At 41.2% G+C, this 22,488-nt stretch overlaps 1 protein-coding gene across 9 annotated transcripts in view; it reads right to left on the reverse strand.

The window, feature by feature from the left end:
- Positions 1–22,488, reverse strand: part of LOC127797436 (CSC1-like protein At1g69450) — a 144,146-nt gene that overhangs the window by 32,223 nt on the left and 89,435 nt on the right. For 8 of the 9 annotated variants that reach the window (XM_052330342.1, XM_052330338.1, XM_052330336.1 and 5 more), the window contains one exon: positions 6,431–6,706. The exons of the other annotated variant lie outside the window; for it this stretch is intronic. In XM_052330342.1, coding sequence (XP_052186302.1) covers positions 6,431–6,706 — 276 coding nt within the window. The remainder of the gene's footprint in view (positions 1–6,430; positions 6,707–22,488) is intronic. 9 annotated transcript variants of the gene reach the window in all.

A 22,488-nucleotide genomic window follows, 5' to 3' on the forward strand; every position in this document is an offset into this window, starting at 1 on the left:
GATGTTAAGATGGATGTGCGGACATACAAGAAATGATAAAATTAGAAATGAAGTTATTCGTAATAAGGTAGGAGTAGTGCCAATCGAGGAGAAGATGAGAGAGACTAGACTAAGATGGTTTGGTCATGTGAGAAGGAGACTAAGAGACGCTCCTGTGAGGAGAGTTGATGAAATGGATCAATTAGTCACAAAAAGAGGTAGAGGTAGACCCAAGAAGACTTTGGGAGAGACATTAAAATTTGATATGAAATATATGGATCTAAATGAGGATATGATAAAAGACAGAAATACATGGAAGTCTAGAATTCATGTAGCCGACCCCACATAGTGGGATAAAGGCTGGATATGTTGTTGTTTATAAGCAACCCAAAAATAGGCTACCCCTTATTAGTTTTTAGAATAAGTTGTTAGAAGAGCCTACAAGCTAGGTAATTTATAAGGTTTTCATTAATAGAAAACGGTAAAAAAAAGAAAAAGAAAATTAAGCTGTTAAAGAGCTTATAAGCTCCCTTTTACCAAAAATGTAAATTCTCTAGGATAAACCTAATACTTTTTCATCATAACTATGAATACAACCAGCTCTCTTATAGAGAGAAAATACAACAAAGGAAATAACAAGAAAGGAAAGATACAAGAGAGGAAAGATAATCAACAATAAAAAGAAAGGAAAGATATATATAAGATCCTAATTCTAGTTTGGGAATTAATCCAAACCAAATCTCCATTGCCTTAATCTTGGGTATTCTCATAATCCAACACTCCCCCTCAAGCGGGAGAGTGTATGTCAATCATTCCCAGCTTGCATCCTAAGTCTTCGAATCTCTTAGTTGCCAGCCCTTTAGTTAACAATCCGCCACTTGGTCTTTAGATGAAACATAGGGTATTTTGATCAGGCCTGCATCCAACTTCTCTTTAATGAAGTGCCGGTCTATTTTAACATGTTTTGTCTTGTCATGTTGAATTGGATTATGGGCAATACTGATGGCTGATTGGTTGTCACATAACACCTTGATTGGGCCTTGAACCTTGATCTTCAAATCTTCTAGGATGATTCTTAGCCACAACACCTCACATAGGCTAAGAGCCATTGCTCTAAATTCAGCCTCCGTACTTGATCTTGACACGACACTTTGCTTCTTGCTCCTCCATGACACAAGGTTTCCCACCGAGAAATACACAATATCCACTAGTTGATCTTCTGTCAATAAGAGATCCTGCATAGTCTGCATCTGTAAACCCCTTAATATCCAGCTCTTCTCCTGATTTAAACAAAATCCCCTTACCTGGGGTAGCCTTCAAATAGTTTAAGATCTTCCTCACTGTCTGCATATGTTCTTCTGTTGGGTTGTGCATGAATTGGCTCACAAGACTAACACCAAAGGCAATATTAGGTCTAGTGTGAGACAAGTATATCAGACGTCCTACCAACCTTTGGTATTTACCCTTATCTACTGGTTGACTATTAGGATCAACTCCCAACTTGCTGTTAGGCTCTACCGGCACATTAGATCCCCTTCCTCCTGATACCCCTGTCTCAGCTAACAAGTCTAGTACATACTTCCTTTGGGAGAGAAAGATTCCAGCCTTCGAATAAGCAACTTCAATCCCTAAGAAATACTTGAGGGAACCAAGGTCTTTAACCTCGAATTCCTTGGCTAATTTGTCCTTGAGACTCTTCTGTTCCTCTGCATCATTCCCTGTGACTATTATGTCGTCTACATACACCAATAGAGCGGTAACCTTCTCGTTGTCTGAATGCTTGAAGAAGAGTGTATGATCACCCCGGCTTTGGTTATATCCCATATCTGTCATGGCCTTGGAAAACCTACCAAACCATGCTCTTAGGGACTGTTTGAGCCCATAGAGTGCCTTCTTTAGTTTGCACACTTGCCCTGCCTCCCCTTCCTGAAATCCAGGAGGCACTTCTATAAAAACTTCTTCGTCCAAATCTCCATGTAGAAATGCATTTTTTACATCCAACTGTTGTAGGCTCCATCCAAAATAAGCTGCTAATGATAAAAAAAATTTCACAGTTGCCATTTTTGCCATAGGGGCAAATGTCTCAAGATAGTCTATGCCATATGATTGAGTGTAGTCCTTGGCTACCAATCTAGCTTTGTATCTCTCTAGGGTCCCATCAGCATTATATTTGATATTGAAAATCCACCTGCAGCCAACTGGAGTAACACCCTGTGGTTGAGGCACTAAGTCCCATGTATGATTCTTCTTCAAAGCTTTCATTTCCTCCAACATGGCTTGCCTCCAATTCAGATCTTTTAGAGCCTCCTCAACTGACTTAGGGATTTCAATGGAGTCTAAGGATACTAAGAAGGCCTTGTGATTCTGAGAAAGACGATGATAGGACAAGAAGTTGGTTAATGGGTGTTGAGTGCAACTTCTTTTCCCTTTTCGAATGGCTATAGGTAGGTCTAGGTCATCAGGTTGCACTAAGGGTGAAGATTGAATGGAATTCATACCTTGACTAGGAGATGATGATGGTGCATGCTGGGGCTACCTGCGTTTGAATACATAAGGAGATCCCTTATACCTGACAAAGAGTGACAGCTCTTGAGTATCTGATTGCCCCTGCTCCTTCTCAGTCATACCTTACCTTGATTGAGGGATGATTTATGACTGCTATTTGAAGATTGAGGAGAGATAATAGGATGGCTAGGGGGCTGAGAAGATGTAAGAATAGGTTGAACAGAAGGAAAGAAGATATCATTATCACATAAAGGGCTGTCACCAGAAGGGTGGTCACCTTGAACCAAAGTCTCCCCCTGGGGACTAGCCTGGGATGAGCCAAAAAAAGGTGTAGATTCCACAAACGTGACATCCTTGGAGACACATAGTTTTCGAGTGAGAGGATGGTAACACTTGTACCCCTTTTGAGTGGGTGAGTATCCAAGGAAAGCACATTTGATTGCTCGAGGATCAAGTTTATCACGGTGTTGTTTGGGAATGTGAACAAAGGATACACAACCAAACATCCGAAGAGGAAGAGGGGAATGTAAGAACTGATCGGGAAAGGAGGAGGATAGACAATGTAAATGACTTTGATTTTGTAGCAACTTGGTAAGGACTCAGTTAATGAGATAGGCCGCTGTAAAGATTGCTTCCCCCCAAAAGGATTTAGGAACATTGTGATGATGAAAAAGAGATCGAGCCACATCAAGGAGGTGTCTCATCTTCCTTTCTGCTACCCCATTTTGTTGGGGTGTATCAACACAAGAAGATTCATGGATTATTCCTTCTTGCTGGAAGTATTGATGCAAGTGATGATTAAAATAATCCCTTGCAATTATCAGTTCTTAATCTTTTGATAGGCGAACCAAACTGAGTTGCAATCATTTTACAAAAAGTGGGAAGAACTGAACTAATAGTGGCCTTATCTTTTAATAGAAAAACCCAAGTCATACAGGTACAATCATCAATGAAAGAGATGAACCAACGAGCCCCAGAACAATTAGGAATTTTAGATGGTCCCCACACATTTGAGTGAATCAAAGTAAATGGTGCAGATGAGATTTTATTGCTAGGAGGATAGGACACACGATGATGCTTAGACATAACACAAACATCACAATGAAAAAGACTAGGATTTAAAGATGCAAACAATGTAGGAAACATAGATTTTAATAGAGTGAAAGGAGGATGACCCAATCGATAGTGTTGCAGCCATACATCCTTATAATTAGAGGTTGACTGAGATGAGTAGGCAGCAGTTGGAAGCTGTTTCTTTGTAGGATAAGAGTCTTCCCTCATCAGGTAGTACAGCCCATTGCATTCTCTAGCAGCACCAATCATCTTCCTTGTTGTCATGGCCTGAAATTCACACAAATGAGGGGAAAAAATAGCCCGACAAGTCAAATCTTTGGTTAGTTGGTGAATAGTGATAAGATTGGCTGATAAACTAGGTACATGAAGAACTTGTTTGAGGGAAAAATGAGGATTTAGAGTGACTGTACCCTGGCCTAAAATTGGAACAGATGTTCCATTGGCTATTGTGATTTGTTTAGAGGTGGAAAGAGAGTGGTAGACATCAAAAACATGGGAATGGGGTGTCATGTGATCAGAGGCCCCAGTAACTAGGATCCATACATCCTGTTTATCAGTCTTAAAGGCTGGAAAAAATGCTGAATGAAGGCAGTTACCTGAGGAGTCTTTGTGTGCAAGAGAGCATGCACCATCTTGTAGGGTCTTGAGGAACAGCTTCAGCTTTGAGATCTCTTCAGTGTTTAAAAAATATGCACCTGGAGCAGGCTCACTTTGGTTAGTTAATCCCTCTTCTTCTTGACCCTTGCTGCATGCATATGCCTGATTCTTGGCTGCCAGATTTTTAAAACTGCCCAAACGATTTAATACCACTTCCTCTCCATGGAGCTTGAAACAAGTCTCTCTAGTATGTCTCGGTTTATTGCAGAAGGTGCACCATAGTGCCTCTTTATTTGCAGCCCGAGACTGAAATTCTCCCCTGCCTCCTTTCATCCTTGATCCGCCTCCTCTGTTGGACACCATGGCTGATTTTTCTGAACCAATTTCAGTCACTACAGCAGCCCTTCGATTGGAGATCATGGCTGATCTTTCTGATCCAGCTTCATGAAGCATTGCTGTTCTTCAATTCTCCTCACTTCTAACCATAGCAAAAACCTCATGGAGTGCTGGAAGCTTTTCTCTCCCTAAGATTTGCACCCGGATCTGATCAAACTCTGAATTGAGGCCTGCTAGGAACTCAACCACTCTTATCTCTTTCAAATATTTGACTAAGAGTTGCAGCATCAGCACTGCATACCATTTTAATATTCTGATAATGGTCTAACTCTAGCCATAAGCCATGCATCTTATTATAGTATTCAGTAACACTCATGCCCCCTTGTTTAGTGCTACTAATTTTAGTTTTAACCTCAAATATAACTAATGCATCATGAATTTTGGAGTATGTTTGCTGTATGGTTTCCCAAATCTCTCTAGCCGAACCCAAAAACATGTAGTTTTTACTTACCTCAGGTTGCATGGCATTCCAAAGCCATGACATGATTTGAGCATCTTCTGCTTCCCATGCTGGAAGTGCTGGATCTGTTGGTTTTGGAGGAGCCGAAGTCAAATGGCTAATTTTTCCTTTACTCTTGAGGAATGTTTGTACTAGTTGGGCCCATTGTAAATAATTCCTACCATCTAATCGGTAGGATTGGTGGATTCCGGGCAATTCTCCAGTCCCTGATCCAGTTCCGGCTTCCATTACTTGAGCCATTGGAGTTGATTCTCTAGTTTCCAGATCTAGAGTCACGCCTGATTGTTCTGACATGGCTAATCCAATTGGTGAGGAAGAGGGTGGATGCGACGAAGGTATGTTGAACACCAGAGATGAGTGAGAAAAATGTCGGAGGCCTGATCTGGAGAAGCTGGAAGCGAGAGGGTGGTTCATGCGCTGGCGTGTGGAGTCAGAGACGAACTGGGCGGTGGCGCGTGACTGCGCGTGGAGGATCCGACGGCGGTGGGTCTCCGGTGGTCGGCCGATCTGATAGCGGTAGTGATGGTGCTGGTGGCCAGACAATGCGCTGAAGGCACTCTAACACGTTACGATCGATGGTGAAGAGGAACCCAATGAAGGGGTGGCAGGCTGGTGCAATGAAGGTACTAGGGTTTCAGTGTATTAGCCTATTAGGCTCTGATACCATGTAAAATCTCTAGGATAAACCTAATACTCTTTCATCATAACTATGAATACAACCAGCTCTCTTAGCTCTCTTATAGAGAGAAAATACAACAACAAAGGAAATAACAAGGAAAGATACAAGAGAGGAAAGATAATCAACAATAAAAAGAAAGGAAAGATATATATAAGATCCTAATTCTAGTTTGGGAATTAATCCTAACCAAATCTCCATTGCCTTAATCTTGGGTATCCTCATAATCCAACAATAAGCTAAGCCAGACACCCTCTAACAATATTTGAAGCCTCTTCTCCTACAATAATTCTAACTGCCAATATTCTATCTCCCAACCTCTTCATATCGACTACCTTATCCTGTAAAGTCTTACTCATAATATCCTCTCATAAGGTCCTTCCCCGAGTATCAAAGTTTATATGTTGATTCAACCAATATTTTAGCCCTTGTCTTTAAGAGATAAGTAACGTCAATTCTTCTACTAATCATCACCATCCACCAACTCCATAATTCTGTAATCCAATCCTCAATCTGGGACAAACTTATTTACTTGCATTGTTATTGAAAATATGAATTTAGTAATATATCCATGTGCAAATCTAATAAAAATAAATTATATCAGAAGAAAGACACAAAATGTATAATCATTTATGCTCCGTAAAATTACTCGTCTAACATACAAGTTGCAAAAAGCATAATGAACACTTAAAAATGAACTGATTTAAAAGGAAATAAAATACAACAAAAGGGATCACACTAACCTGGTTACGATAAATTATATATGCAAGACAGAAATAGATCAAGAGAAATGGTACAATTAAAGGTGCTAGGAAGAAATATGTTATGCCAAAAAGTCCAAATAATAGAAGTCTTGGAATGTCCTTGTGGTAAGGAAGAGATGGAACTTCAACTTCATCATCTGAGCTTCTCACACAAGGTTTACTTATCAGACTGCAAATAAAGGGGATCATGCGGAAGAGTTCTGTTGCAACACTCGTCCACCCTGATGTGACAACATAAGCAATACAAAAGGATGCCTGCAATACAATGAACCGTATTTCGCTTAAAATCTATAGAATGAAAATCAGTTGTATTATAAGAAATTATCAAGTAAATTCTCAGATTTCTTCTTCATACGTGGAAACTAAATTGTGACTCTTGAGCTTTGAGCAATTAACTTTTTCTTAATCCATGAAGCAGTAATGGTGATACACTCTGATGCAAACCTATACATAGTCTAAACAAAGCTGAGAAAATATATTTCTCTATTTTCTTAAGATTATACGATAATTTCCCTTTTCTCTTTATAGAGGAAGAGAATAATACAAAGGGAAAATAACCAAAAAGGAAATAGGAATATACACTAAATATACATAGCTTCTAAGATATACAAAGAATATATTTCTATTTCTACACTCCCCCTCAAGCTGGCTTGAAGATATATTCCATGGCAGGCTTGCTCACAAGTTTCTCAAACTGAGTTTTGTGTACTCCTTTTGTAAGAATGTCAGCCACTTAGTAAACTGTTGGAATGTAGGGCATACAAATTACTCCATTATCAATTTTTTCCTTAATAAAGTGTTTATCCACCTCTACATGCTTCGTCCTGTCATGGAGAACTGGATTATGAGCAATAGAGATTGCAGCTTTATTATCGCAGTAAACTTTAGCTGGAAGGGAAGTGGAGACCCTCAAGTTCGATAGAAGCCTCTTTATCCACATGACCTCACAAATACCATAGGCATGAAATTCGGCTTCAGCACTACTTCTGGCCATCACATTTTGTTTCTTACTCCTCCAAGTAACAAGATTGCCTCTCACAAAGGTGCAGTACCCTGATGTAGATCTTTTGTCAGTTATACTTCCCCTCCTTAGATCTTGCAAATTCCATCCTAAGAAAGTACTTTAGAGGACCCATGTTGAAGAAAGTGATAACAGATAGTATTTTACATTTCTGTTTCTATTTAGCTATTGTTTCAGTTGTAGTTAGTTAGCTTTCTGTTAACTTATTTTTCTGTTAAGGCTTAGCGCCTTCTCTGTTCGTTGAGTATATATATATATCAGCTGGCTCATATTTGTTATTCATTCAATATAAGATCGAGGCATTCTTATCATTCTTTTCTCTCGTTTTTTGTTATCATTTCTTACATGGTATCAGAGCCAAGGTTATGGCTTTCGATCCAAATTGCAGCGCTTCATCTGTTCCTCGATCTTCTGCATCTTTTCTTTCAAATTCGCAACTTGATTTTTCTTCAGTTGCCAAAGCTCTTAATTACAGTCCGATCAAGCTAGGAACAAGCAATTATTTGTTCTGGAAGGCACAAGTTCTTGCTACGGTTAGGGCGTATGATTTGTCGGAGTTTCTCAACAAACGTCCTTCTCCTCCTAAATATCTTCCTACTCCAGAATCAAACTTAAGCTCTAAATTGAATCCAATTGGAGAAGATTCAGATGCATCGGTTCTCAATCCCGACTATATGAACTGGATCAGATCGGATCAGCTGCTTCTTGGATGACTGTTCTCGACAATTGATCAGGAAGTACTTGCGCAGGTAATCCACTGCGAGTCTTCATCGGAGGTATGGCTGTCTCTTGAGAATTTATATTCTCAACAAATCGTTGCAAAATCTTTCCAGTTGAAACAATAGCTACGATCGGTAAAGAAAGACTCTCTGTCCATTAATGACTACATTCTAAAAATTAAGACAATTGGACATGCCTTGGCTGCCATTGGAGAACCTCTAGGTGATAAAGATTTACTATTATCCATATTAAATGATTGGATCATGAGTATGAAGCTGTCGTCAGTCTAATCACCTATCAAATGGATGAAATTAACATTGAGAAAGTTCAATATCTGCTGCTTATGCATGAGCAACATCTAACTGCTAAAAATCAATCCATTTTGTCTACTGTTAACTCTGATATGAGTAGCTCAATGAATGTTAATGTTGCATCCTATGGCTCAAAATCTGGTGATAGATTTACTAATAATAGAGGTAGTTTTACTCCTCAAGGAAGTGGTTATATGAATAGAGGAAGTCGTGGCCGTGGTGGTAGGTCCGGTGGTAGACGCATATACTGTCAACTCTGTGGCAAACCTGGCCATTTAGTTGATAAGTGTTATCATCACTTTGATAGAAATTTTCAGAGAGTTTCTCTTCAGAATCAAAATGCTTCTAGGTTTAAAAATCAGTTTCAACAATCTAATCAGTTTCAGAATGATTATCAAGCTTTCCTAACTGGTCCTAATGAGTTCAGTGAGGCTTACATGACTGAGGTAGGTTCTATATCACCATATGGACAAAACTTTGAAACTCAATCCTTGCCTTCTTCTTCTCGTGGAGAAGCTCCATGGTTTGTTGATTCTGGAGCAACTAATCATATCACTACTAGCCTCAACAACCTATCAGTTCATTCTCCATATCAAGGCAATGACAAAGTAGCCGTTGGTGATGGAAAGAAATTGTCTATATCTACTATTGGTCATAGCAATCTTTACACTCATACTAAACTTGTTTCAGTCCTTGGTTTGCCTAATGTTCTACATGTTCCACATATGAACAAAAGTCTTCTTAGTGTTTCTCAATTAACCAAAGACAATAATGTTGTTGCTGAGTTTAATTCTACTTCTTGTGTGATTAAGGACAAGGATTCAAGACTAGTGCTACTCCGAGGACTACTTAAGGATGGTTTGTATCAGTTGACCTCAGCTTTTGATCCTGCTGAGTCCACTCATGCTGTTTTATCGCAGTTTTCCAAGTCTTCAAGTGTTGCTGTTATGCATCCTTCTGTTTCTCTTAAATGTAATCAACAGAGTCAATTTGTTCCTGATCTGTTGTCTAACAATGTTGATGTTGTCTCTATTAATTCAAAGAATATTGTTCAATAGTGGCATGCCAAGTTGGGGCACCCTGCTTTTCATGTACTAAAACATGTTTTGAATAATATTTGAGTTTCTTGCTCAAACTCAGATTTAACATTTTGTGATTCTTGTAAACTTGGTAAGCTACATCAGTTACCGTTTCCTTCTTATCCAATAATAGCAACACATCCATTAGAATTAGTGTATGCTGATGTATGGGGTCCAGCACCTATTCTCTCTACTGAAGGATTTAGATACTATATGATCCTGGTTGATGCTTATTCACATTATTCTTGGCTGTATCCTCTTAAATTGAAATCTAATGTTCTTTCCACATTCATTGCCTTTCACAAGTTAGCTGAGCTGCAATATAACTTCAAACTTAAAAGCCTACAAACTGACAATGGTGGGGAATTTAAAGTTTTATTTCCTTATCTTCGGTCATGTGGTATACAACCTCGATTTACATGTCCCTATACACACCAACAAAATGGTGTTGCTGAAAGAAAACATAGACATATTGTTGAAATGGGACTTACCCTTCTATCACATGCTGCCTCTTAAATTCTGGGTAGAAGCCTTTTAAGTGGCTATTTATACCATTAGTTTGTTGCCTTCAGTTCCTTTGAAGCTAAAATCTCCATTTGAATTGCTCTTTCACAAAGAACCCAACTACATGCATCTCCAACCTTTTGGTTGTTCCTGTTTTCCCTACTTAAGGCCTTATAATCGACATAAGTTTGACTTGCACTCAACTAAGTGTGTCTTCGTTGGATATAGTTCAATTCATGCCGGATATAAGTGTTTGCATCATTCAGGGTAGGATTTATATCTCTCGACATGTTCAGTTTAATCCTACTAATTTTCCTTATCCAAAATTGTTTGTATCATCTATAAATAAGCCTGTTCAACCTTCTTCTTTGTGTCCCTCTACTGCTATTTTTCATTCTCTTCCTTCTTTCCATTCTAAGCATTCTCGGGTAGCACAGTCTTCAATGCCTTCTTCTCCTGTAACTCAAACTTCATTACCATCTTCGCCTTTGGAAAATTCTGTTTCCCCCTCTTTGTTACCTGTTTCTTCAGACATACAACCAGGTACCTCCACTTGTCCGCTTCCTTCTTATCCTAAATTTGTACCTCTACCTTCTATTCATCTTATGATTACCCATTGCAAGTCTAAACAACTTTGTTCTTCTCCTCATGCCCTCCTAAGTGCTCTAGAACCTAACTCAGTCGATGAAGCTCTCTTTGATCCTCGTTGGACTCAGGCAATGAAAGAAGAGTTTTATGCTCTTCAACACAATAATACCTGGGAATTGGTACCGGCTTCTCATGATATGAATTTAATTGGTTGTAAATGGGTGTTTAGGACTAAATACAAGGCTGATGGATCCATTCTAAAACACAAGGCCCGTTTGGTTGCAAAAGGTTTTCTCCAAACTCCTGGAATTGATTATTTGGAGGCATTCAGTGCAGTTGTTAAAGCTCCTACAATTAGAATTTTGTTCTCCTTGGCAGTCCACTTTGGCTGGGATATTCAGCAAGTAGATATAAATAATGCCTTTCCTATGTTTGTAAACTGAAGAAATCTTTATATGGATTGAAACAAGCACCTAGAGCTTGGTATCTTAGTTGAAATCTGCATTGCAAGATTGGGGGTTTTCCAGAGCAGTATCAGATGCCTCACTCTTCATTAAACGGACTGACACAGCAGTTTTATTTCTTTTGGTGTATGTTGATGACATATTAATTACCGGATCCAATCCTATTATCTTACAGAAGTGTATTCAGGATCTAGATGATCATTTTGCTCTCAAAACTTTGGGTTATGTCAGTTATTTCCTAGGTTTTGAAGCTCATAGAACTGCTGATGGTTTGTATCTTTCGCAATCAAAGTATGTTTTAGATCTCTTGAAGAAAGCTTCTATGCAGGATTGTAAGCCTTGTGATACACCTCTGATATTTGGTTTTGTTTTTACTGACAAGGGAGAGCCATTTTTAGATCCTATCCTCTATCGGACTCTAATTGGATCTCTCCAATATTTGACAAATACTAGGCCTGATATTTCTTTTGTGGTAAACAAGCTTAGTCAGTTCTTGTCTTCTCCTAAAATGGAGCACTAGTTAGCTTGCAAACGGCTTCTTCGATATCTTAAGAGTACGATCGGTTTGGGGCTAGTTTTTCGGCCTATGATGCATGGTTTTTCTTTGACTGTGTTTACTGATGCTAATCATGCTGGATGTCAGCTTACACGAAGGTTAACAAGTAGTGTTTGTGTGTTCCTTGGTTCTAATCTGATAGCTTGGGGTTCTAGAAAGCAATCAGTTGTGGCTCGATCGGTTGGGGAAGCTGAATATCGAGCATTGGCTCAAGGAGTTACTAAAATTCTACGGTTAAAATCTTTGTTCTCTGAGCTGGGCTATTCTATTTCTCATACTCCTATTTTGTGGTGTGATAATGTGGCTGCCAAGAGCATAGCAGAGAATCCGGTGTTTCATTCCCGCACTAAGCATATAGAAATAGATGTGCATTTTGTGCGTGAGAAGGTTGAAAAAGGTGTGGTTGAGATTAGATATGTGCCCACTTTATATCAGGTTGCTGATATCTTTACTAAGAGTTTGCCTTGTGATCGGTTGCAATTTTTGTGTAACCAAATTGGTTTGCAGTTTTCTCCTATAAAGTCACAGCTGATTGGCAATACTGATGTTGTAAAGAAACAAAGGAATTCCAAGTCTGAAGAGAGGTCTAAACTGAGGGGAAATGTTGAAGAAAATGATAACAGATAGTATTTTACATTTCTATTTCTGTTTAGCTATTGTTTCAGTTGTAGTTAGCTTTCTGTTAGCTTATTTTGCTGCTAAGGCTTAGCGCCTTCTCTGTTCGCTGAGTATATATATATATCAGCTGGCTCATATTTGTTATTCATTCAATATAAGATCGAGGCATTCTTATCATTCTTTTCTCTCGTTTTTTGTTATCATTTCTTACAGACCCAAGTCCTTGATCTCAAACTCATGAGCTAATCTCCTCTTAAGCTCTTCAATCTCTCCCTTATCATTACCAGTCATTATTATATCATCCACATAGACAATTAAGATTGTTTTCTTACCGTCACTGGCGTGCTTGAAGAACAGTGTGTGATCTGCTTGGCTCTGAATGTAACCATAGCTTTTCACTGCCTTTCCAAATCTTTCAAACCATGCTCTTAGAGACTATTTTAGACCATACAAGTGGGTAGCATGCTAAGTGGGTAGCATTCTTACAAGAGTATACATTTTCACTATGACATAAAGCCGATTTACAAAATAAGGTAGCTGATGCATTGAGTCGAAGGGTTTATTTGCTGAAAACTATTTCTATTGCTGTCATTGGGCTTGAAGTGATCAAGGAACAATACAAGAATGACCCATATTTTGCTGACCTTCTTGAGAAGCAGGCAAGGGGTGATTATGATGTGCGTGCAGAATTCATTGCGAAGGATGGATACTCGTTTAAAGGTACCAAGTTGTGTATACCCGAAGGCTCTTTGAGAGAATATTTGATATCTGAATTGCATGGGGGAGGCCTTGGAGGTCATTTTGGCAGGGATAAGACATTGAATTTGTTGGTGCACGCAGAAGTATAGTGGTTTTAAAAATAAAACTTTTAAGAGAACCACAAATAGTAGATAATATTGTAGAGCTGCAACTTTTTTCTTTTACTAAATCTGATATGGCTTCTCATTTCTTTTCTTTTAATATAGAGCCAAACAACCATAAATGCTAATCAAGGCATTAACAACAGCTTTGGAATACAAAAAGACTCCTCAAGAATTAATGCTATAAATGCTATATTGGAAAACAAAAAGACTATTATAAAGCCTTTCTTAATACTTTAAATGCTGTGTATTTAAATGCTTCTAGAAACCACTTTAGATGCTCCTTGATATGCTGAAAATCATAAATTATCTCACAAATTCCCCTCTTAATTTGTGATTTTCAATTGAGCTTTAAACTTCTTGAATTTTTTTGAACTGATTGCTTTGGTGAGCATATCTGCTGGCTGCTCATTTGTACTCACAAACTTTTGTTGAATTTCACCCTTCTGTACTAAATCTCGAACATAGTGATGTCTGAGTTCAATATGCTTAGTCCTAGCATGAAAAACAAGATTTTTTGTCATAGCAATAGCAAACATATTATCGCAACAAGTTACCGTAGGCACCTCTTGCTTCTGGCCTAGGTCAGCAAGCAACACTCTCAACCAAACAGCCTCACAAGCTGCTTCTGTAGCTACAGTATACTCAGACTTTACTGATGATAATGCAACAGTTTGTTGCTTCCTTGAACTCCACAAAATAATGTTACTTCCCAAGAGAAACACAAAAGCCGAAGTGCTCTTTCTATCTTCCAAAGATCCTGCCCAGTCAGTCAATGAATCTATTTAAAAAAATACTCTGATTCTTTATTATACCTGAGTCCAATTTTCTTGGTTCCATTAAGATATCTCAACACCCTTTTTGTTGCAGAATAATGCAATGTGCTCGGACTACTCATGAATCTGGATAGCATACTTACGATTTGCATAATATCTGGCCTAGTGTGGGTCAAATATAACAAGGAACCAATCAGACTTCTATACAACCCTTCATCAACCTTCAGCTTCTCATTCAATGCCATAGGAGTGGATACAGATTTTGAATTCAGCATCTGAAACTTTCTCAGAATATCAAGGGTGTATTTTTCTTGGGAAATGAAAATTTCCCCCTTTTCTTGCTTCACCTGTATGCCAAGAAAATACTTCATAACACCCAAGTCAGTCATTTCGAATTCACACATCATTGACTGCTTAAAATCAGCAAGTAACTTCAGGTTATTTCCCATATAGATCAGATCATCTACATGTAAACATATCACCATAAAATTCTGTCCACTCCATTTCACATAAAGTGATGGCTCATTCGGACTTCTATGGAAACCACTTTGCTGAAAATAGGAATCTATCCTGCTGTTCCAAGCTCTAGGAGCTTGTTTAAGGCCATATAAAGCCTTCCTCAGCCTGTAAACTTTTTCTTCTTTACCCTTCAGCTCATAGCCTGGAGGCTGCTGAACATAGACTTCCTGTTCAAGCTCTCCACTAAGGAAAGCTGACTTCACATCCAGCTGATAAACCTGCAACTCTAATTGGGCTGCTATGGCCAGTACCATTCTGATAGTTTCAATGTGTGCCACTGGTGCAAAAGTTTCATTAAAATCCACACCAGGCTGCTGGGCATACCCTTTTGCAACAAGTCTTGCTTTATTTTTCTGCATGCTTCTGATAGGCCACCGGTGCAACAAACCTATCATAGGCGTAACAAGCAACTGAAGGCTGGAGGCTGGAATTAAGGGGACCTGCACATGCAGGTGTAACAACCAGCATGTGCGCATGGGGAAGGAGGGGTAAAGTTGTAATCCACACTGCTGAAAGAATAATCAGCAGTGTGAATGGGGAATTCTGTTAGGAAAGCGTGCGAAGGGGGTATAAGTAGGATAGGAGATGGAGAATTGAGGATCGAGCCTTTAGTAGAGAATTGGGAGAGTTAGGGCCTCTCGAATGCCCTGTTTCATTCTTGTTTTTCTGTTGAAAGGGATTGGAATATATTGGATTGTATTGGAATTCTATTGGAATCCTAACAATTTGGTATCAGAGACAATCCGCACCTGATGGTGAACTTGACAGAGCGTGTTGGCGAGTTGGAGTCGACGGTGGAAGGCGTCCAAAGGGGGGTCGACGACATTAGAGGGAATGTACAGTCGGTGGAGTGTAATGTAGCGATGCTGCTTGAACAGTTCGCTTTCATGCGAACGAGGTGGGATGAGCTGGAGCGGGAAAGGAAGAACAAGTCCAGAGAGCGGGAAGGGCCTTCGGAATTCACCTTGGATTCCGAAGTAACCCCTGGAGTTAAGGGGGGTTACAATCCGGGAGGAGGAAGTGGGGGCGAGTACCGGGCGAACTTGCGTGGCAGACGATTGGAGATGCCTCTCTTCGAAGGAGACAATCCAGATGAGTGGGTCTTCCGAGCCGAGAGGTATTTTGCTGTCAACCAACTCACAGATGAAGAGAAGGTTGACTCCGCAGCCCTGTGTTTTGAAGCCGCAGCACTGTCGTGGTTTCAATGGGAGACCAGGCGAAGAGGAATTCGGAGCTGGGAGGGCCTGAAACAAGGACTTCTGAGCCGGTTTCGCCCCACTCAGGAGGGGTCGTTAGAGGAGCGGTTCTTGGCTCTTCGGCAGGAGGGATCGGTGAAGGAGTATCGTTTGAAGTTTGAGACCATGGCTGCGGCAGTACCTGATGTGCCGGAGGCGTTTTTGGAGGGGCAATTCCTCAACGGCCTCAACCTAGAGATACGAGCCGAGATCAGAGTATTACAACCGAGGGGGCTTGATCGAATTATGGTGGTCGCACAAAACGTTGAGGACAAGTACTTAGCTCTTCAACATTACCATCGGGCAGCTGGATCAACTAGGAGCGGTTATTCCACCACCATCGCAATCGCGAGTCGGCTGTCACCGGTACCCGCCAAAGGGGTGGGTTCCTTCCAAAGGTCCGTGAACCAGCCAGGCCTCCGGATTCAGTCCGCAGGTAATGGTGGTAGTTTTCCTTTCAAGAAACTTAGTGAGGCTGAGTGGAAGGCAAGGCAGAGAGAAGGGCCTTTGCTTTCGCTGCGATGAGAAGTACTCGATTGGCCATAGGTGCAAGAACAAAGAGCTCCAAGTGCTGATGCTCTATGATGACGAAATAGGTGAGGCTGCGGCAGAAGAAGAAGAGGAACAAGGAGGTAACGAAGGGGTGGAATATGGAAGAGAGGTGATTGAATTATCTATGAATTCAGTGGTGGGATTAACTACCCCTCAAACAATGAAGGTGAGGGGGCTCATAGAAGGGCAGCCAGTGGTAGTTCTGGTGGATGGGGGAGCAACCCATAACTTCATCTCCTCCGAGTTGGTGCAACGCTTGAATTTACCAAGGACGGAAACGGCGGGATATGGGGTGATAATGGGAACTGGGATGGCGGTACAAGGTGCAAGAGTTTGCAAGGGGGTCAAATTGTCTTTGGATAACTTGCAGATAGTGGAAGAATTCCTTCCCCTTGATTTAGGAAGTTCAGACGTCATTCTTGGCATGAAATGGCTGGCTTCGGTGGGTAAGATGAGTGTGGATTGGAGGAATCTGACCATGAAGTTCTCAGTAGGGGGGATGGCAGTGACTTTGCAGGGTGATCCTAGCTTAAGTTACACATTAGTCTCCCTAAAAGCTATGGTTAAGGCGTTGCAGGAGAGTAGGGAGGGAGTGTTGTTGGAGATTGGAGAGGTGGCCGTTGAATGCAATAAGCTGCAAGTTGGGCTGCCCAGAAGTTTGGAGGAATTATTGGCTGAGTTTGAAGGAGTTTTTTCCAGCCCAGTGGGACTGCCACCCACCAGAAATAGAGATCATGCCATCAATCTCCTACCCGACACCCCCCCGGTTAGTGTTCGGCCTTACCGCTACCCGTATCTCCAAAAGAATGAGATCGAAAAGATGGTACGAGAGATGTTGGCAGCTGGTATTATCAAACCTAGTGTTAGCCCTTTTTCTAGCCCGGTTTTGCTCGTTAAGAAGAAGGATGGGGGATGGCGGTTTTGTGTAGACTACCGGGCTCTCAACAAGGTGACAATCCCCGACAAGTTTCCTATTCCAGTCATTGATGAATTGCTGGATGAACTACATGGCGTGAAGGTTTTTTCGAAATTGGATCTCAAATCTGGTTACCACCAGATTCGAGTCAAGGCTAGAGACGAACCAAAGACCGCCTTTCGAACACATGAGGGCCATTATGAGTTCCTCGTCATGCCCTTCGGATTGACAAATGCCCCGGCCACCTTCCAATCCTTGATGAATGATGTCTTCAGGGAGTATTTGCGTCGGTTTGTGTTGGTTTTTTTTTTATGATATTTTAATCTATAGCCAAAATTTTGACCAACATTTGCAGCACTTACGTTGTGTGCTGAAAGTGCTGGCCGCAAATCAGCTGTTTGCCAACAAAAAGAAGTGCTCCTTTGGGCAGTTGGAGGTTGAATACCTGGGCCATATCATCTCCCAACAAGGCGTGTCGGCTGATCGTTGCAAGGTGCAAGCCATGCTCGACTGGCCAGCGCCAAGTTCCTTGAAGGAGTTGCGGGGATTCCTTGGTCTTACGGGGTACTATAGGAGGTTCGTGAAGGATTATGGTAAGATGGCATGGCCCCTCACCGAGAAACTAAAGAAGAACAACTTTTGTTGGGATGGAGAGGCTGAACGAGCATTCCACCAGCTCAAAACAGCCATGGTGTCGCTGCCAGTTCTTGCACTACCGGACTTCGATCAGCCCTTCATAATTGAATCCGATGCTTCAGGACATGGAGTAGGGGCAGTGTTAATGCAGAATCATAAACCGATTGCATATTACAGCCATGCTCTTAAACCATCGGAGAGGAAAAAATCGGTTTACGAAAGGGAGTTGATGGCCATGGTGTTTGCAGTCCAGAAATGGAGACATTATCTGTGGGGAAGGAAGTTCATAGTACGAACTGACCAAAAAAGCTTGAAGTTTTTGTTTGAGCAGCGAATGGTGAGCCCGGATTATCAAAGATGGATGCTGAAACTAATGGGCTTCCATTTTGAGATACACTACCGGTCGGGATTGGAGAACAAGGCTGCAGATAGCCTTTCGAGAATCAGCCACCCAGCAGCTCTATTCGCTATAACGGTGCCAAGGGTGGTGCAACTCGATCAGCTGGTTCAAGAAGTGGAGAAGGATGCTTATTTACAGGGAATCATACAGAAATTAAAGGCGGATCTAGCTTACAGCTCAGATTTTCAGCTGGTAGGCGACCAACTCCTCTATAAGGGGCGGTTGTTCCTGCCTAAGAAGTCTTCCCTAATTCCCTTGGTGCTCCAAGAGGGTCATGATAGCAGTGTAGGGGGTCATTCCGGGTTCCTAAAGACTTATAAGCGGATTGCAGCGAGTGTTTTTTGGGCGGGCATGAAGCGGGACATACGCCAATATGTGGAAAGGTGTGTCATTTGCCAGCAAAGTAAATATGAGTCCTTATCTCCAGGGGGTCTTTTGCAGCCTCTTCCGGTTCCTTGTCAGATTTGGGAGGATATAGCCATGGATTTTATTGAAGGGTTACCGAAATCGGGTCATATGAATGCTATATTGGTGGTTGTAGATAGACTCAGCAAATACGGCCATTTTATTGGTCTCAAACACCCCTTTACAGCTGGAGCAATAGCTGGAATTTTCATAAAAGAGGTAGTACGGTTGCATGGTATGCCTCGGACTATTGTTTCGGATCGAGATAAGGTTTTTATGAGTCGTTTTTGGGAGGAGTTATTCCGACTTCAAGGCACTAAGCTTCAACGTAGTACGGCCTACCACCCACAAACGGAAGTACTCAACCGGACCTTAGAGACTTATTTGCGCTGTTTTGCATCAGCAAGGCCTTTAGGGTGGTATGTGTGGCTGCCATGGGCGGAATTGTGGTACAACACCTCATACCACACTGCTTCACGGATTACTCCTTTCCAAGCTGTTTATGGAAGGGAGCCGCCAACCTTGATCCGATTTGACAAGGGATCAACCCCGATATTAACAGTGGAACAACAGTTGCTGGAGAGAGATTTAGCATTGGACGAGCTCAAGAACCAGCTGGAACGAGCTCAGGTGATTATGAAGAAGGGGGCTGACCGGAGGAGAAGGGATGTGCAATTTGCAGTTGGTGATTTTGTCTACTTGAAATTAAGGCCGTATAGAAGGAAGTCCCTAGCTGGTAGACCTAATGAGAAGCTGGCTCTGAGGTACTATGGGCCATTTGAAATTGAGCAGAAAGTGGGGTCAATGGCTTATAGACTCAAACTCCTAGTCAACTACCGGGTTCACTCGGTTTTCCATGTGTCTCAGTTGAAAGAAGCTAAGGGCAAGCCCGGCGCAATGGAGCAGATTCCCCTCGAGCTGCAGGCTGACTTAGAAATGAAGGTTGAACCAGAAGCAGTGTTGGGAGTGCGGCCTAGGAAGGGTTCTAACTTACGCGGGCTGGATATCCTGATCCAGTGGAAGGGCTTACCACCGTTAGAGGCAACTTGGGAGCCCTACAACATGATTCAGCAACAATTTCCAGCTTTTCACCTTGAGGACAAGGTGAAAGTCCGAGAGGGGAGTATTGATAGGCCACCGGTGCAACAAACCTATCATAGGCGTAACAAGCAACTGAAGGCTGGAGGCTGGAATTAAGGGGACCGCACATGCAGGTGTAACAACCAGCATGTGCGCATGGGGAAGGAGGGGTAAAGTTGTAATCCACACTGCTGAAAGAATAATCAGCAGTGTGAATGGGGAATTCTGTTAGGAAAGCGTGGGAAGGGGGGTATAAGTAGGATAGGAGATGGAGAATTGAGGATCGAGCCTTTAGTAGAGAATTGGGAGAGTTAGGGCCTCTCGAATGCCCTGTTTCATTCTTGTTTTTCTGTTGAAAGGGATTGGAATATATTGGATTGTATTGAATTCTATTGGAATCCTAACAGCTTCCATCTTCATTATACTTGGTCTTAAAGACCCTTTTCAAGCCAATCACTTCCTTTCCTTTAGGAAGGTCAACCAGCTCCCATGTTCTATTCTTTTCTATTATTGCAATCTCTTCATCCGTTGCCTTCAGCCACTTGTCTTCTTTTACTGCTGCTTTGAATTTCTGTCGCTCACAAGAAAAAAGAGCAAATTCTGCATTTTCATTGTCTGAATAACTCCTGAAATCACCATACCTTTCAGGAGGTCTTCTAATTCTACCTGATCTTCTTAAATTAGGGGCTGGAGGTGAAGATTCTACTGAACTTGTGGCTCCAGAACCTGAAACCTGTCTTCCAGAAGTACTTCCAGCTTCTGTATTTGCTGGATTTTGTGTCTGATCTGCCTCTTCAGCCTCTGTACTTTCAGCAGGACCAGAGTCAGTCACTTTAATTGAGTTTTGAGAGCTAGAACTCCATTGCCACACTGCCATTTCATCAAATTTAACATCTCTTGCAACAATCAACTTGTTAGTTTGGGGATTTAACAATCTATATCCCTTGGATTCATCACTATATCCAACAAATAACTACTTTTCTCCTTTTTCATCAAACTTATCCTTGTTAGGAGATTTATTCAGGGAATAAGCAGGGCAGCCAAATACTTCCAAATTACTTACATTTGGTTTTTTCCCACTCCATGCTTCATAGGGAGTTTTATTCTGGACTGATTTTGTAGGGGAACGATTCAAGATATAAGCTGTTGTGTGCACATCTTCTGCCCATAAGCTGTTAGGTAGTCCTTTTCCTTTTAGCATGCTTCTAGCCATCTCCACGATCGTTCTATTCCTTCTTTCAGCCACTCCATTCTACTGTGTGCTGTGGCTTACTGTAAGCTGCCTTTGTATCCCCTCTTTCCAGCAATACTCCATGAATGGGTGGTATATGAACTCACCCCCCCGATTAGTCCTCAAAGTCTTTATTTTATATCCACTTTGCCTTTCTGCAAGAGCCTTAAACTCAAGAAATACAGAAAAGGCATCTGATTTTGCATGGATAAAATAAAGCCAAATCATCCGAGTATAATCATCAACAAACAACAAGAAATATCTCTTATTACCAAGAGAAGGGGTTCTTGTTGGGCCGAATATATCAGAATGTACTAACTCCAGCGATGCTTTGGCTTTCCAAGTTGTTTTTGGAAATGGAAGATGATACATTTTCCCAAAAATACAGCCTTCACATGCATGATCTTTCTGCTCAATTCGGGGAAGTCCCTTCACCATCTCCTTTTGCTGCAAAAGCTGAAGTCCCCTCGATGTAGGTGTCCATACCGCAAGTGCCAAAGTAGGGATTCCTCAATGCTTTCTCCCTTGAGAGCCATGTCATTAGAATATGACATTGCAAGTGGAAACACCTTGTTTTTGGTCATTTCAATTTTTGCCATGACCATATTCTTCTTCTTGTCAATAACCTTGCACTGATTGTTATCAAAATGAATTTGATAACCCTTTTGAACAAGCTGTCCAACACTTAAGAGATTGTGAGCCAAATTTGGAACGTAAAGTACATCATGAATATACCTTTTCTCTGCTGATTTAGTATGGACAGCAATGACTCATTTGCCTTTAATTCTTTCTGCCTTGCCATCTCCAAGGATGACAGAATTTAAGACGCTCTCATTAATCTCCACAAAGAGCTCCTTGTTTCCTGTCATGTGATTACTGCACCCGCTATCTAGGAACTATACTTTGTCCTCCTTGCTTTCTGTATTTAAACAGGTGTAAAAAACCTGTTCTTCATTATTCTCCTTAGAGAAATTGGCCTCAGATTTCTTAGCGTTTTGATGCCAGCAATCCCTTTGAGAGTGGTTAGGGATTCATCACTTTTTGCATTTGTGGTAACAATCAACAGCTACATGATCGGTCTTCTTGCAAATGATGCAATAAGGGCCTTGGTTGTTCTGTTTTTGAGTCTGAAAGCCTCTTCCACGTCCATGGCCTTTTCCACGGCCTCTACCTTGACCTTCTAGGACTCTTCCCTGTTGAAATTGGCCTCCCTTCTTCTCTTGATCCTTCATTTTTAGATTCACCTTGGATTGAAAAGCCTGCTCCAAGGACTGACTTGAAGACTTCTTGATCCTTTCTTTATGTGCTTCCAAAGAATCACTGAGATCAAACATAGTGATCTTTGATAAGTCTTTGGATTCTTCGATGGCAGCTGTTGCACGATCAAATTTAGGAGGTAAACTCCTAAGAATCTTCTCCACAACCTTCTTTTCATCTATCTAATCTCCATAGCTTCTGATTTGATTCACAATCTCAAAAACCCTTGAAAAGAACTCTTTTATTGATTCGGAATCCTTCATGGATAAGGTGTCAAAACTTTTCCAAAGTGACTGCAGCCTTATGGAA

This window comes from Diospyros lotus, chromosome 3 (assembly GCF_014633365.1).
Source record: "Diospyros lotus cultivar Yz01 chromosome 3, ASM1463336v1, whole genome shotgun sequence".
NCBI classification, from domain to species: domain Eukaryota; kingdom Viridiplantae; phylum Streptophyta; class Magnoliopsida; order Ericales; family Ebenaceae; genus Diospyros; species Diospyros lotus.